Here is a 15,994-nt window from a genome sequence, read left to right on the forward strand (position 1 = left end):
CTTAGTATAATTCTTAAATGAGTTCAATATTCAAATAATTCATCATTCAAGAAGCCACAAAATCTATCAATTTCGTGCAATTTAGATGCTTTATTAACGTCAATTTTACAAGCTTTTTGTGCATCTGTCTTCTTGAAAGTCATTTCAGAATGTCTTTTTCTTGCTTTCTCTGCAAAAAATCTTTTTTTGGTGTCAACAAATTGCATTGGTGTTAATTTTAAACTATGAATCAATGCCACTTCTTTTGATGTTAATTTATATTTATTGTTAACATTTGAAGCTTTAAACTTGTTATCAAAATTCAATCCTATTTTTTTACAAATTCTATTCAATTTTGTTTCATCCAAATCAATTTGAGGCTCAAAATTTGGGATTTCGTCAATTTCAACATCATGAATTAATTGCACATTGCTCAGCTTCAAAAATTCCAATTTATCACCATTAGTCGTTTCCAGAACGTTCTTTTGAAAAATTCTCTTATCAGAATTATCATCGTCAGAATTGATTCTTGAATTTGATCTAGAAGCTGCTCTTGAATCAAGATTAACTTCATTTGTGGATTCATCAACAACAGCTTTCTTTTTAGATCTTGTACCATAAGTACGAGCAGAAGTTTCAGCATCACTATTTTGAGAGCTTGAAGTAAGATTATGTTCACCAGATGCTGATTTTTCCTTTGGTACACAAGAATAAGATGTATTTGATGCATAAGCTCTCTTTTTTTTTGATTGCGTCGTTCTATTTGATTTAGGGTATATGTTATATGCATCAACAAATCTAGTTATTTCACTAACTTTGATTTTCTTTTGGTATGATCTGATCGTCATCCATTGTTGTGGTTTATTTTCTTTGGTATCAACAGTATTAAGAGCATTGTTTTGTCCATCTTCAGAATTAACTTTTGGGTCATTTTCACCAATTGATTTGGAATATGAACGTTTTAAACCATTCTTGACAATCGTCTTATCTGGTGATACAGGTGGAGATAAGTAATTTGCTTTTGACTGGGCTTGGGAAGACATATTGATTATGTCTTTATGATAAGCTGGGTATTAATGTTTTTGTGTTACACAGTTTTTGATCTTTAAATCACCCGTTTATAAGAATTGAATATCTTGATAAGTTTCAATAAACAAATAGAACACCTGGAGCCAATTTATTATTCTCAAAAACGTATGAAATTTCTTCAGTTAAATAGTTTGAGTGAAGTTTTGATTTTGTACAAGTTTTAGTTCTCTTGTATTATTATTCTCGCATATTTTTTTTAAAATGTAAACAAAAGTCACGTGAAAATTTCCCTTTTAGACGTGTATCAGACGCGTCGAACAAACAAAAGATTCCTTATCAATTGTGTCAACTTTCGAGTACAGGGTAAATAAAAGCAAATATATATATTATTACAATAATCGAATTTTTTCGATACATCATTTGGTGGGATCTCTACAACTAATGAATATATATAATATGTATAATGTACTTATTTAATCAATGCCTTTGATATATATAAACCTCAAAGGAATGACTTTTGAAAATTAAATTCCAAAATCACCTTGGGCTAAAGCATTACGTAAACTCTTCTTATCGTTCTTATTGTTTGTTCTATGCAATTTATTTGTTCCTGTAGCTGTTGGTAAATGACCTATGGCAAAGTCAGTAGCAGCATGTGTAGGTTTTGAAGGTCCGGATGGAGGTGGAGCTCCTGGAGCAGAAGCTGGTGAATAACCATAACCTTGAGGTGGTGGATACCATTGTTGGGGCGGTGGATAATAACCTTGAGGCGGTGGGTAATAACCTTGTGACGGTGGAGCTGGTGGATATCCTTGACCTGATTGTGGAGCTGGAGGGTATCCTTGAGCTGGAGGGAAATATCCATGTGCTTGAGATGGAGGTGGCGGATAATAAGGTTGTTGTTGTGGAGGTGGTTGATGATAAGGATCTCTTGATTTAGGCGGTCTTGGTGATGCTGAATGAGGACGAGGTCCTCCATAAGGTACAACAGGTGATGTTTGTCTCATAGGTCTTGCTGTTTGAGGAACGTTCAATCTTGGGTCATTTCTTGGAGTACCATAAACTGGAGCTTGGGGTGGTGGTGATTTGTACATATTAGATTGAACTGGTTGCTGAGCATGATTTGGGTGTGGATGTTGAGGATATCCATTCATAGTCGGTGGTGGTGATTTGAATGGTGTTTCATATTTAGTACTTGATGGGGATGGATTTTGACGTTTAGGCGTAGCTATATGACTCTGTGATTCTTGTGCACTTTGAAAGCTTTGAACACTTTGTGTCTTCTGCTGTGGATTTGAAGAAACACCCAAAGATTGTGAAGAGCTATAATGATCATAGCCATCTCTAGATATCCTTTCTTCACTATGTTGATATGGACCAGAACTTGGAGACCTCATTCTATGATGTGGGTCGGTGTTTTGCAAATGATAATCATCGCTTGGATGAGGTAGTGAAGTGGAGGATCCTGTAACTGGTTCTTGATAATTGTGTTGATGACCAAATTGATTCTCAGATATTTCCTTGTTTTGAAGCCTTGGTGGTGATGGTGTTGGTAATGGAACATCTGGAACAATGGAAGTTGAGTCAGGTATATAATCAATATCATTTGAACTTAATGGTTCTGCAATTTGTGGTAAATTACCAGCTTGACTGTAACGTTTTGATTGTTGAGGAGAGCTATTATTGACAATATTTCTACCAGGACTTGCAAAACTTGATACTTCACTATCACCTTGGTTCCAAACAGAAGGTGTGGTATATGTTTCAATAATACTCTCTGGATATATTGGGTTTGATGCTGTAGACCTTCTTTTATCGACAACAATTGTCTCACCACCTTGTTGATATTCTGAAGGTATGGAATTTCCAGCTGGTGTTTGATATGCATCAACTGGATATCCATTATCGACATTTTGCTGTTCAGAGGCATCAGTATAGTAACTACCAGGTTCAGTATTATCAGAAGTATATGCTTGTCTAGCATTAGCATAATGTGTATCTTTTCTGATAGGTGATGGTGCTTTTTGATTATTATATGGTTGATCATGGGTAATTTGTTCTTGATACGAATTTCTTTGAGCTGGCGGTTCAACATATGAGCTTCTTTGAGGTACTGGGGCTGGTAATTGATCCGCTACTGGCATTGGTGGATATGGATCAGCATATGGTGGATTTTGTGGTTGCGAATGTTGATAATAGTAACCATTTGGATTTTGATATTCTTGAGAGTAATCAACTGGGGGAGCATTGGCTGTTGTTTGTACATTGTTGTAACTAGCATTCCCTTGTGGTGGTTTTCTTCTTGGCTTTGAAGTGACAGACGAGTTTTGACTTTCCATTGTAACATTTGAAGGTCTGCTATGATGATCTTGCTGTCCTCCATTAATATCTCTATTTGTACTATTGAATTGCTCTGGAACTTTAGTTGAAGATCCATTACCTAGTTTTGATTCAACTTGATTGACCTGTTGAGCTAATTTACTAACCATTTGCGTCAAATCTTCAATGGATCCATTTGGCACACTAGGGTTCTTCTTAAATGGCGATGTTGGTTCTTGGTAAATACCTTGATCATTTCTTACTGGTGAATGAGGCCCTGTATTATTATAAGTACCTTGAACAAAAGCATCATGAGCTCCAGGATATCCATGATAGCTTGATTGGTCATCATTCGAATGATAATTGTCATAGTTTGATCTTGGAGGTGCAGTACTTTTGTATTCACCTGAACTATAAAGGTTTTGATAATTTTGATTTTGTGGTGTTTCATAATCATCATCAAATCCCAATTGATCTAGCGGCATACTTAGTCTATATTGATTGGTTTCAATCTCTGGTAATCCTCCAACTTCTTCAGGTGGTTCATACACCAATTCTTCTTCATAGCTAGTATCTGGTTCCACTATTTGTTTAGTACTATGGTCATGATGTTTCTTTTTGAAAGGTTTCAACAAGCTTAGTTTTGGGGATAATGGAACAGAAGTTTTTCTGATTGGTGGCGGTATATCATTTGGAACAGGTTTCTCTTGAAGAACTTTAGCTTTTGGTTTAGTGTAGGATGCATTTGTTTCACCCTCATCAAGAATTAATGACTTATAATTAGGTTGTGCACTAGGTATACGTTTCTGAACCTTTGGTTTTTCAGGAACTGGTGGATTATGATTTCTAACTGTTGATTCAATGTTTTGTTCTTCAACAACAATCCATTTTTTAAACCCATCAAATACAAATTCTGAAATTAATGATCTACCAAATAACTTTTTCTTTGATTGAGTTTCTTCAAATGACATACTTGACATCCAAGTCCATATAAAGTAGTCATCAATTGATACTCTTGAAACAGATACTTGAATTTTATTTTCCACGACTGTTTCTGGTGGATGATATTCTGGCCAGCCTGCCATCAATGTACCTTCACTTGGTTTCTTGCACAATAATCCTATAATTCTTCTTGACTCACCAGATAGTTTGTTCATAATATTTGAATCATTTCTACATAATGACTTTAGCAAAGCATAATCCTCTTTTGCTTCAAATCTTTTTTGATTGTCAAAGCTCAATACTTTTGGTAATTTATTCAGTAATTCTGTTGGGTTTTTAGAAAGTGTATTGGATCGTATAGTGACAAGTGGAACACTTACCAATGTTGATGACTGAAATGTAAGATCTGGTGGTGGGTATGAATTACTAGCTAATAATGCTTGTAAAGTTCTTGGTAACTGAAGTTTTGTGTTTTGGTCATCTGGTAACATTGATCTCAAAAATGATAAAAACAAATGGAATAACGCGTCTGCAGCTGGTAGCCAATCTCTTAGACCTTCTCTAAATGAATTTTCTGTTGGATCAAGTCTTGATTTTGTTAAATTTGCAGAATTTGGAGGACCATGAAAAGCCCAAAGACCAGCCATTTTAGATATTTTTCTACCACTCAACTGATTCTCTTTTGCATTGGCTGATAATGACACCAAAAGATCTAAGAAATCATACACAATAGAGGCATGCGCTGGTGATGTTAAACATTGTGGCATAAATTCCAAAAAAGCTTTTTTTGGATAGTTAGATCTAGCTTCTAATTTCTTGAAAGTTTCATAAGCATCCCAACCAACGATTGAATCCATCGGTAATCTTGACCATAAATATTTCAACGCAGCCATCAAAGTATATTCATCTGTATCTCTAACAGCTCTTTCAATTTGATTAATTGGGGCCGGTGTGGTACCATTTGGAAAAACTAAGCTTAAGAATGTTGTAAGTTTTGAATCATCAACTTTAGGGCGAAACGCTAACAGAACTAATGGTGTTTTATTACCTTTGATCTTTAGTTCCTGAGTGACTGTATGTATGAGTTCTCTAACATCTGTTCTCGAAAATTCATGGACAAATGTATCATCATCCGTACTTCCTCTTGATGATGCTGGTAATGGTAATGGCTTGTCTGTTTGGTATTGTTTTTTTTTCCTTGTTGGTCCTTTTGCAGGTGCTAACGTGGGCTTCTGGGATTTCACTGGTGCACCATTTGTGGCACCACTAGATATCTGTGTCATAATACCCTTGATTTATTTAGTTTCCTCTATAGATTTTCTAGTTGTTGTTTGTTTATATCTGATCTGATCTAGCGCGCTTCTCGCTTAGCCTGGTGTGTAAAATATACCTTTGCAATGTTAGCTATGAATGGAAAACTAGCAGCAGAATTATGTTTGTATGACAGCAAGTGATGCGGATGAAGTATATTAGATATACCGGGTATCTCTTCCAAACGACTGGCCGTGGTAAACAAAGAGGTTCGTGTGAGGTAATAAGTCTCAGATCAGAGATCAGGTTTCAATTAGCTATGATTTTATTTCAGGTACTCGGCAGAAAAATAATATACGTAAACAAAAAAGCTACTTATGTAAGCGACACTAAATTTAGCTGTGGGAGCTTTTACGCGTGATTTGCCTTTAACGAACAAATAAAAAGAATTGATTTGTTGGTAAATGTAAAGTGAAAAGCACATATCTGTAACTGGTCCACTATATCACCAAGAGTATTCCATTCAGTTCAAGAAGAGTTGAAATTATGTACCTGTAGTGTCTTTACCCTCGTATTTCACGAATCTCGACCATTTTCTTCTTTTGAGGTCGATGAGCCGACTAATGAAGGATCAAGGTTATATACCAGGGTAGATCTTGTGAATATATCCTTTTGTCACAAATAAGCTTGGTTGACTTTTGATTAAAATGAGAATTGCAAGATCTTATTTAAACAGCTCTTTGAGATCATTGAGTAGATCGCAACAAGTCAGATTTGCTTCGGTGTCAAATGTTAGATTTGTTCAAAAGACAACCAAGGAAGATCCAGCTGCTAGATATCGTGAAAAATTAGAACAAAAGGCTAAAGAGTAAGTGAAGTTTAGATCAATTCAAAGACCTCGGTACAATGCTAACTGTTTATTAGACTTGGTGCTAGTAACGTTGATGAATTGAAAGAAAAATTAAAAGATGAATTAGAAAAAACTCGTAAAGAGTTGAATAAAATCGATCCATTAAAAGAATTGGAAGAATATGAAAGAAAACAAGCTATAGAAGCACAAGAGAAGAAGGCACACGAAAATAAATTAAGAAAAGGTAGAGATCCAACTGCTCCTGAAAAACCATACAAAACATTAAGCTCATTCGTCGATGTTGAAAAAATATCAGAATTACCGTTAAAAGAATTGGAATATATATGGAGAGCAAGATTTGCAAAACATGACAATGCGTTGATCTCATTAGTTCCAGGTGAAGTTTTTGATAAATTGTACAAAAATGCTAGAGAAAATCCAACTTTTGTATTACCTTTACCAAGAGAAGGTGAAGGATTTGATTTACATTATATTCAATGGCAATTTGTTGGTCCAAATACAGTCCATTGTATGTTTACCACATTAATGGAGTTTAAAGTTCATAAGGAATTTGCTAGACCACATACTTCAATCATTTTCCATACTGAATTGAAAGATGATAAAGACGTTGTTTTGATGAATGGTACTGTGGAGAAAGATGCAGCAGTCAAATTACCAGAATCTCAACTTTTATTACTGAATGTTCAAAGATTTTATGGTGTGTTAGCTGAAACTGAAGCTTCAAAACGTCGTTTACAGCTATTGAAAGACTTCACTTCAGGATCTTCAAATTTCACAGTTGAAGCATTATTAGCTGAAGCTCAATCCCTAGAAAATTAGATATTCAACTCCACATAACCCTTCTATAATGTAAATATCCCAATACACATATTCTATATAATATCCCTCGAGTATATTACATGTTGATTTTATCTTATTCTGCGGACTATTGCTTTTAATTCTCATAAAATGCTTCGATTCTATGCGTTATCAAGCTGATCGGTTTAGACAGAAAATCTGCCAGCGTTGATTTTTTTGACGAAGTGTCATAGGTCATAGGTATCATTTCAACTTCCAAATTTAATTTGTGCTCGTTATTCTCTGTACAATAATCAAGAACAATATGTCAAGTGAATCTAATTCTAAAAGAGTGGCCTATTTAGGACCAGAAGGTACTTATACTCATCAGGTATGTATGGAAACGTTTCAGAGCATAATACCGGGACCCCGTCTAATTAAAGTTTAGGCTGCGCTACAACAATTTGGTGAAGAAGTTAAACTCATTGCCCAATCATCAATCAATGGTAAGTTTATAAACTATGAGAAATATTTAATTCGTATATGCTAACTGATACTCATAGATTGTTTTCAAAGAATTATAGACAATGAAGTTGATTATTCTGTTGTGCCCTTTGAAAATTCAACAAATGGTCATGTAACTTTTACATATGATTTATTAAGAGACCTTCTGATCCCTGGTAAGCAAAAACAAAAGCCAACTAATTCATTCAATGTCGTTGCAGAACAGTTTGTTTCAATCCATCATTGTGTTTTATCACATGCTGAAGATATATCCAAAGTTGAAAAATTATTGACTCATCCACAAGCATGGGGTCAAGTTACAAATTGGACTTTAAATGAAGGTAAACACTTGGATAAAATTGATACAAGTTCAACATCAAAAGCTGCTGAGATAGCATCTAAAGAAGGTGAAACACATGCCGCTATTGCAAGCGAATATGCTTCAAAAGTTCATAATATTCCAATCTTATACAAAAACGTTGAAAATAACAAAGAAAATACAACAAGATTTTTGATCTTGAGTAAAGAGAAAGCAGAAGATTTAGACAGAAAATATATTTCATTAGTTGCATTCACTGTTGAACATGATGATGCTGGTGCTTTGGCTAGTGCCTTGAATGTTTTATCAAAACATGGAATTAATTTAACAAGTATCACATCAAGACCTTCATTGAATCAATTATGGCAGTATGTTTTCTTTATAGAATTTTGGAGTGACGGTCGTGATGATCCAAATGTTAAAAGTGCACTTGAAGAATTAAAAGAGAAAACAGTTACCAGTGTAACTATTGGTACATTCCCAAGAAACAAGCGATATTATGGTGAAAAAACGGAATAAAAAAAAGTATATAAATGTGTTGAAATATTTTCATTAATAGAATTAGAATTACTATTCATTTAATTTACTACATAGCACTAGTGACTTTAGAATTCAAACACCTGAACACTTTGAATTTGTGTAAAGAATATTTCATATATAGAACTAAAGTTAAAAAACAACGATTAAAGCCAAAAGATAAAAAAAAAAGTCATAACCACTTAAATGAACCAAAAGTCAAATTTCAAATATTTTAGACTAAGATCTTGATAATGCAAGCCCTTCTCAAAAGAATCATAACCAATTTGAGTGCAAAAGCAGCATCTTTGAATCTGTAAATAAAGACTTTCTGGAAAAGTATTCATTCGAATCATTTACCATATTTTTGGAATTGCCATTCTCTGCTATCAAGTGGACAAACATTACGAGTCTTCAACCATCTTGAAATACAATGCATATGGAAGGCATGCTAAAATAGAGTGTTAGTAGACTTAATTCATCAAAACTCACATATCAGACTGTTATACTCACGTTACATGTACCCCAAGCAGCAATACATTCGTTACTTGTAGCACTCATTGAATTTGGTTGACATTCAATACATGGTTCCATTAAATGATTTCTGCAAATAGCACAAGTTTCAACAACGATATCCCAGGACCAAAACGCAACCGCTGTCCATTTTCTAACTTCAAACTTCTTTTTAGGAGCTTTGCTTACTTTCTTTGTGGTTTCTTGTTCTGTTTGTTCTTTTTGTTCTTCTGTTTCACCAGCTGCTATTAATATTAAATTGTTAGTATAATCAATTCACAAAAAAAAAGGGGACCAACTTACGTGGCACGTCAACTTCCATTGCATCAGACATGATATGCTCTTCTTCTTATTTATTATTTATTTATTTGATAACAATTAGTCTTAAGTTGTGTAAGAAGAAATGATTCTAAAAGTTGTTATTTTGTATTTGTAATTTTGTTTACCTTGGTGTTATTTTGTAGTTTTTTTTCGAGGGCGGAAAAAAATACAAACCTTTGAAATCGAGCATAATAGCTGCGAAATATATGGAGTAGACAGACAACCAGGAAAATTTTAAAAGGATAAGAGTTGTTTGAAAAGCCAAACCAGGGCTGGTGTTTATGAGATAGAATGGCTACAAACGATTTTGCTGTTATTGGGTTCTTTACATGAAATAAGTTCCGTTTATAAAAACATGTATATTCCCGATACACAGAATCAAGATTCTTCCTTGACAGCGTTCTCATTGTTCTCTACTTGTTTTTTATCATCAAAACTTTCTGATTCTTGTTTAATTTGTTCAGATGTCTTTTCTTGATTATCAACGTATAATTCAATAAGTCCTTTAATCTTTGTTTCAACCTCTTTACATACACGTTCAATTTCTTTTATTTCATCCTTCTTAGTTTCAACTTGTTTTTCCAATAAAAATATCAATGATTCTCTAGATTGGTGTGGCCTGTATTCATTTAATATATGATGGATATTGATCAATATGGTACGTATATGTTCAATTTTTGTAGCGAATTGATCTGGTGCGACACTCATTACACCAACAATTTCTAAAAAGTTTAATAATAAAGATTTCAACAGTCTTTTCAATTCTTCAATCTTGATCTTTGAATCTTCTTCATCATTGGGTATATTGGATTCTTGATACAATTGCGGTATCCCCATTTCCTCTAATTTTGGTATTTTATCATTGAACTAAATAAACGATTAGTACCTAGACTATTCATCTAAAAACGACGAATCATAGACTTACATTCCATAAATTCCCGAAAGATCTATATGTATCTCCAGAAGGAGGCCTTGGTGGTATTAGAAATTCTAATTCTTTCTTATCTTCAGGTATATGTAATTCATCATCTTCAACTTTATGATTGTTTTTAATCTCTTTGAATTGTTCTAAATTTTCATTTGTGAAAAATTTATAATATGCTGGAGGTGGAGGATATAACGAGGAAATCAAACTTTCTTCAGCCATGTTAAGAAGTATTGGTAGTTGTTTGTTAACCAAATTGATTGTTATTCACAAGAGTTAAAGACCCAACATCAATACTACAGCTTTCAATTAATTTCTATATATGAGGTGAGTTTTTTCGCGATGGTATATGAAAATAATTGCAAGATTTTTAAGATTAATTTGAAGATGCTGATCGAAATCTTACATTGAAAACAAACACAAAATTAAACTCCTGACGATACTATTTGATCTTAAAGATATATGTTAATTGATGGGAAGCTTTAAACGGTTATAAAAAGTTAAATATCACTCATAAAAACGAAAAAAAAGCAGATTTTACCACAAAATGGCAAAAATATGATTTCGCCCAGGATCGAACTGGGGACGTTCTGCGTGTTAAGCAGATGCCATAACCTACTAGACCACGAAACCATTTTATAGACTTTGAAACATTGCTGTTTTCTGAGTGCTCAGAATATGGTTGGGCCACTCACAGCAATTTTGCGGTTAGGGAAGCATTTTTAGAAAAATTTAAATATTAAATAATTAATATAGGTGATGACTTTAACAAAGACGATTGATAAATTGGAAACATATTAATTCAAATATGAGCAAAATAATACCGAAAAATGATAAAGAAGTGAAGCAAAAAGCAAATAGAAGAAGAAGAAAGAAGAGAAGAACTGAAGATTTCTCAGATTCTTCAGATTCTTCATCCTCATCAAGTTCAGAAAGTGAAGATGAAGAAAAAGATGATGAAGAACAACAAAAAGAAGCTAATATTGATGAAGAAGGTGATTTAGCTGTGCTTTCAGATAGTGAAATAACTCCAATTATTGAAAATAAAAAAGCAGAAGAAGATTTCAAAAATATAAAGAACAAATTAAAAACTGTTGAACTTACGAAAACACCTTTAAACTATTCATCAAAGAATATAAATTTAAATCAAGTTGAAAGTCTAATAAATCAAGGTAATAAACAATTAGAAAATGATTATTTAGGATTGATGTTCGAAAATTATGGTGATGATATTGATGAAGTTAGAAAAGCACCAGATTTTAATGAAAGAAGTTTAACAATTCTAGCTAATGTGTTGAAGAATGGTAGTAACATATTTGATGAAGAAACTTTGAGAGCTGTTGTTGGTAAATGAAGAGTTATTGGTGTCCTATCTACAGGTTATGCGAACTTCTTCATTAAATAACAGTTCATAATGAAACCGAACTCTTTATATATATATTATAAGTTTATAAATGACCTAATGTACAGTATAGAAATTTTCAATAGCATGATTAAATTAGCACACATCTTGTAAATGTACTATTGAAGTAAATCTTGGGAAAATGATAATAATAATAATAATAATAACTAGGAAACCAAACAAATGAAAAACAATAACTTTGAATTATATGCGTGGAAAACTTGAACTTTGTTTGTCTTTTCAAGACTTTAAATTATAAAATAATAAATTATGGTATATGCAATGGCTGATATAAATATAATGGGGGTAATGACATAAGATGATTAAACTAACAACTTTTCTTTTTTTTTATATGTTTAACCAATAACTCTAACTAATACCCAAGCAGAACCAGCAGCTAGCCCACCAACAAGCATCATTTGAACAGCTTCTTCAACTTTCTTTAGAGTTGAGCATGTAGCACCTAAAGATATTTGAGCTTTGACATAACCAAACCAGAACAAAGTGAAAGCCATCGTTATCACAGAGATAATTAAACCTTGATCAACATGGGCAACAAAGAAATATGGGATTAATGGAATGAAACCACCAAGGAAATAAGCACCACCAATTGTTAATGCACTTGTTAATTGTCTATTTTCTGCTGGTTCTTCAAGACCTTTACCAAATCTTACTAAGAAATCAACCATTGTTTCTGGGTTCTTCTTCAAGTCTCTAATAAAAGAAACTATAGTATCTTCACTGAAATCTTGATTTATTTCTAATAAAATATCTTCAATTTCATGATTAACTTCAGTTATATTTGAATAAAATTTAGCCTTTTCAGCTTTAACTTCACTCTTGTAATAATCGGATTCTGATTTAGCAGCTAAGTAACCACCAAGACCCATGGAAATAGCACCAGAAATTAATTCTGCAAAACCACCAGTAATAACTAACTTTGAATCCCCTAAAGAACTTAAACCTGCAGTCAAGGCAAAAGGAACTGTTAACCCATCAGATAAACCAATAACCGCGTCAGACATAACTCTTGGATCTATTTTACCTAAGAATCCTGGTGCTGTGTTGTGTGAATCATAATCATCATTGTTTTTGGAATTTAATGAGCTGACTTCTTGTCCATTAATTGATTGTTCTTCATCTGGTCTACCATCAATTGAGCTATAAGTTGGTGTACCATCTGAATTTAAGGGTTGTGATTGTTGACCACCTGAGAAGGCCTTCACTATTCCATTTTTGATTGCAACGATTGTCATTATGTGATTTTAGTTGATGTGATGTATAAAATATATTTGAATATGTTTCTATTGAATAAAATAAAGCTGTTTATGAACTTTAATGGATTTTCTTTGAGCTAAAGCTGTGAAACGTATTAATTTGACTCTATCCCTTGCTTGTTTTTTGCGATCTCCCGAAATTAACACCTGAAAATTGCAACTATAAGATAAGCTATTAATGAATCAAATGATTTAGTTGATATATATGCTTTTCTAATCCTTGTAAATAGTTGTTTAGTTGAGAAAAAACCACAATATCAAATTAAAATTTTGCCAATGAATCTGTTTATAAGTTTTAAAATATTCTTTGAAATTATCTTAGTACCCGCTCTTAAGGTTAGCAAAGGGTATTTTTTTTTAATACGGTGATTACCTCAGCAACGCGTTACGCGACACACCTCAAATGGTCATCAGAATTTTCTCGCTTCTTATTGGCCGTTGCGGCTGCATAGTTTAAGTTTTAGTATGGAATCGATCGGAAAAATATGTGACAAAATGTGATGAATAGGAACAGCCAAACGGCCTTAGGCAGTTTACAATAGAGGGTTTATGAAGCGTTTAACGGTACGTGCATTGGATAATGGGCAAATACTAAATACTGAGTAGGGCATTGTGTTCTCTATAGCTGTTATAATTTGAATCATAATTAAATATGCTTGCCAATATAGAATCCTAAAGCTAAATTTAATTTGCCATTTCAATCAATGAAAACTCTTCACCCAACATTTGCTTTCTAGCAAGTTCAGCCATCATCAACACCTTGTTTACCGCTGGAACAACTTTATGCGGATCTAAAAACTTTTTGAGATCAACCTTCAATAAGGGACATGATGACTTGCAGAAAGGATTGACTGTTAAGATCATCTGTCCTTCGAAAACAATAACACCATAAATAAATTTACGATGATCATCAACAAGTTTATTCTGAGCATATGATTCTATTGTTTGTAATTTTGCATCTGTTAAATACGATGCTCCTTCTTCAAAATCATCATTGATACTTGAATCAAAATCACACCAAAAATGATTTCTGTATTCTGCAAGATATTTTTCAGCTTCATCAATATCATAACCAACTGAACATTCAATAGATTCAACAACATAAGCAACTAAATGTTCCTTGAATTTGGATAACATTTCTTCTAATGGAGCGCCAATCTTATTCAATATAGTGATTTGGTATAAACATGACAACATCTCTTTATAATTCCATAATAACTCGATATTAACAGATAAATAATTCTTCAAAAAACAAAGATTCAAGCCTTGCTGAGATATGAATGCTTCAACTTCTTCTGTATCAATATCTCTATCGTAAAAGAACTCTTTGGAACCTAATTTTAAAGTATCATATAAAGATGATTTAGAAATTGAAGAAAACCAATAATTTGGAATCTTGATTAAGATTCCATCATCATCAAATAACAATTGCACTGCAGCTAATGTACCCTGAATGAATTTTAGATCAGATTTTGTAGTTCTTTGAACTTTTTTTGAATTTCTGACAGAGCGCTTAACAACTGAAGAAGGGTTTGAGCGTGTCATGGTTGGGCGCTTAATCTTTGAAATGGGCGGCTAAATAAATTATTGGAATTTGAATGATATCAACAACTAACAATGTGAAATGACTTGAAATGAAGATGTTTTATATCTGTGCTTCTGATTCCTAAAGTATATCACAGCGGATTGGATTTAAATTGTATAAAAGCTCAGTTGATTTGTTTTGATTATTATTTTTGATAATTTTGGGTAATTTGGCATATTTATAGTTTGAAATTTTGGTGATCTGAAGTTCATGTCAACTAAACAGTGTAAATATACCCATCGTTTTCACTTGAGAACAATAAATTCAAATCATTATTTAAACTGGTGGAATGAGTCTGAAATTTGAATCATCAATTAAGCAACACGTAGATTTTGAATTAATCAATTCAGAAGATCAATAACTTTCACGGTTCACTTATAATATTATGACATTTCTTTGACTGATTATTAAAATGACATATTGAATCTATTTTGTTAATGAGAACCCATAACCAAATGAATAATCAATTTAAATCAGTCACTAATTCATCTACTGCGTTTCCATTTCAGACTCTTGAATCTTTACGATATCTCGCGCTACATATAAATTTTAGATTTTGAAGGTTCGCTTAAATTTCACAGATATTAAACGTGTTCTTAGCAAAAAAAATTCAATTGTTTTGATTTTTTGTTGATTTAAATTTGGCATTCAAAAAGTCGAAAGTCTAAAGCATCAAAATCTTCATCGTTGATCAGTTCGATCTTGTGCATTTTTTCTAAATCATCTTTCTTTTATTTTTTGTTAGCAAACGTATTTTGAGTGGTTGATGCCTAACTCACCATCTATACCAAAAAAATCTATAGATTTGGAAAAAAATGAATTTCAATTAGTTCAACCTCATCCAATAAAACCAAGATCAAAATCGCTACTCATATTTCTCATTTTTTTACAAATCATTGCATTTACCATTGTCATAAATCATAGAGAAGTGATTGATAATGTTCATCAATTATTAAATTCGGTTTTACTAGGTATAATCACGGCTACTTTTGGTCAATCAATCATTCAATTATATAAACAAGTTCATTATGGACGTTTGGTGAAATTTTTGATATGGGGTGGACTAAACGGTGTCCTCAGTTCAGTTTGGATTGATTATCTAGTTTATAATTATGATACTGTATTACTAAGAGTTCTTATTGATCAAATTGCTGGTGCTCCGTGTTTTCAATTAATGTTTATTATCTTGAATTGTTTATGGGAAAAAACTGCAATTTCACTTGCGTTGAAAACAGTAAGTTCATTTTTTTACATGAATTTATCACATAATTAGCAATACTAACAATCTGAATAGACATACATAACAACATTGAAAGTATCTTATATGTTCTGGCCGATTTGTTCAATCCTTTCATTTAAATTCTTACCTCCACATTTAATATTCCCATTTAATTGTCTAATAAGTTTGATTTGGAATGTTGTTTTAAGTGTTTTGACATGATGTTAATTTGAAAAAAGAAGTTG

General features: G+C 32.7%; 9 protein-coding genes across 9 annotated transcripts; 3 read left to right on the forward strand and 6 right to left on the reverse strand.

The window, feature by feature from the left end:
- Positions 1-23: 23 nt before the first annotated feature.
- On the reverse strand, positions 24-1,022 carry BN7_4025 (SWIRM domain-containing protein; the record flags this gene model as incomplete). The annotated part of the gene is made up of 1 exon (XM_011275380.1): positions 24-1,022. One exon carries the CDS (start codon positions 1,020-1,022, stop codon positions 24-26), a length of 999 nt encoding a protein of 332 aa, XP_011273682.1.
- Positions 1,023-1,532: 510 nt separating this feature from the next.
- BN7_4026 (Morphogenesis-related protein MSB1) lies at positions 1,533-5,552 on the reverse strand (the record flags this gene model as incomplete). Its single annotated transcript, XM_011275381.1, has 1 exon — positions 1,533-5,552. The coding sequence occupies one exon, from the start codon at positions 5,550-5,552 to the stop codon at positions 1,533-1,535; it is 4,020 nt and encodes a 1,339-aa protein (XP_011273683.1).
- Positions 5,553-6,143: 591 nt separating this feature from the next.
- Positions 6,144-7,210, forward strand: ATP11 (Atp11p; the record flags this gene model as incomplete). Its single annotated transcript, XM_011275382.1, has 2 exons — positions 6,144-6,169; positions 6,445-7,210. 2 exons carry the CDS (start codon positions 6,144-6,146, stop codon positions 7,208-7,210), a joined length of 792 nt encoding a protein of 263 aa, XP_011273684.1.
- Positions 7,211-7,493: 283 nt separating this feature from the next.
- Positions 7,494-8,510, forward strand: PHA2 (prephenate dehydratase PHA2; the record flags this gene model as incomplete). The annotated part of the gene is made up of 2 exons (XM_011275383.1): positions 7,494-7,542; positions 7,834-8,510. 2 exons carry the CDS (start codon positions 7,494-7,496, stop codon positions 8,508-8,510), a joined length of 726 nt encoding a protein of 241 aa, XP_011273685.1.
- Positions 8,511-9,002: 492 nt separating this feature from the next.
- Positions 9,003-9,354, reverse strand: HRT1 (SCF ubiquitin ligase complex subunit HRT1; the record flags this gene model as incomplete). The annotated part of the gene is made up of 2 exons (XM_011275384.1): positions 9,003-9,262; positions 9,324-9,354. 2 exons carry the CDS (start codon positions 9,352-9,354, stop codon positions 9,003-9,005), a joined length of 291 nt encoding a protein of 96 aa, XP_011273686.1.
- Positions 9,355-9,719: 365 nt separating this feature from the next.
- On the reverse strand, positions 9,720-10,488 carry MED7 (mediator complex subunit MED7; the record flags this gene model as incomplete). Its single annotated transcript, XM_011275385.1, has 2 exons — positions 9,720-10,183; positions 10,263-10,488. The coding sequence occupies 2 exons, from the start codon at positions 10,486-10,488 to the stop codon at positions 9,720-9,722; spliced, it is 690 nt and encodes a 229-aa protein (XP_011273687.1).
- A 586-nt stretch (positions 10,489-11,074) lies between these two features.
- On the forward strand, positions 11,075-11,620 carry RSA3 (Rsa3p; the record flags this gene model as incomplete). The annotated part of the gene is made up of 1 exon (XM_011275386.1): positions 11,075-11,620. The coding sequence occupies one exon, from the start codon at positions 11,075-11,077 to the stop codon at positions 11,618-11,620; it is 546 nt and encodes a 181-aa protein (XP_011273688.1).
- Positions 11,621-12,024: 404 nt separating this feature from the next.
- CCC1 (Ccc1p) lies at positions 12,025-12,924 on the reverse strand (the record flags this gene model as incomplete). The annotated part of the gene is made up of 1 exon (XM_011275387.1): positions 12,025-12,924. The coding sequence occupies one exon, from the start codon at positions 12,922-12,924 to the stop codon at positions 12,025-12,027; it is 900 nt and encodes a 299-aa protein (XP_011273689.1).
- A 705-nt stretch (positions 12,925-13,629) lies between these two features.
- On the reverse strand, positions 13,630-14,490 carry BN7_4033 (uncharacterized protein; the record flags this gene model as incomplete). The annotated part of the gene is made up of 1 exon (XM_011275388.1): positions 13,630-14,490. One exon carries the CDS (start codon positions 14,488-14,490, stop codon positions 13,630-13,632), a length of 861 nt encoding a protein of 286 aa, XP_011273690.1.
- Between the last annotated feature and the right edge of the window lie 1,504 nt (positions 14,491-15,994).

The sequence above is a fragment of the Wickerhamomyces ciferrii genome, contig 00129 (genome assembly GCF_000313485.1).
Source record: "Wickerhamomyces ciferrii WGS project CAIF00000000 data, strain NRRL Y-1031 F-60-10, contig 00129, whole genome shotgun sequence".
NCBI classification, from domain to species: Eukaryota; Fungi; Ascomycota; class Saccharomycetes; order Phaffomycetales; family Wickerhamomycetaceae; genus Hansenula; species Hansenula ciferrii.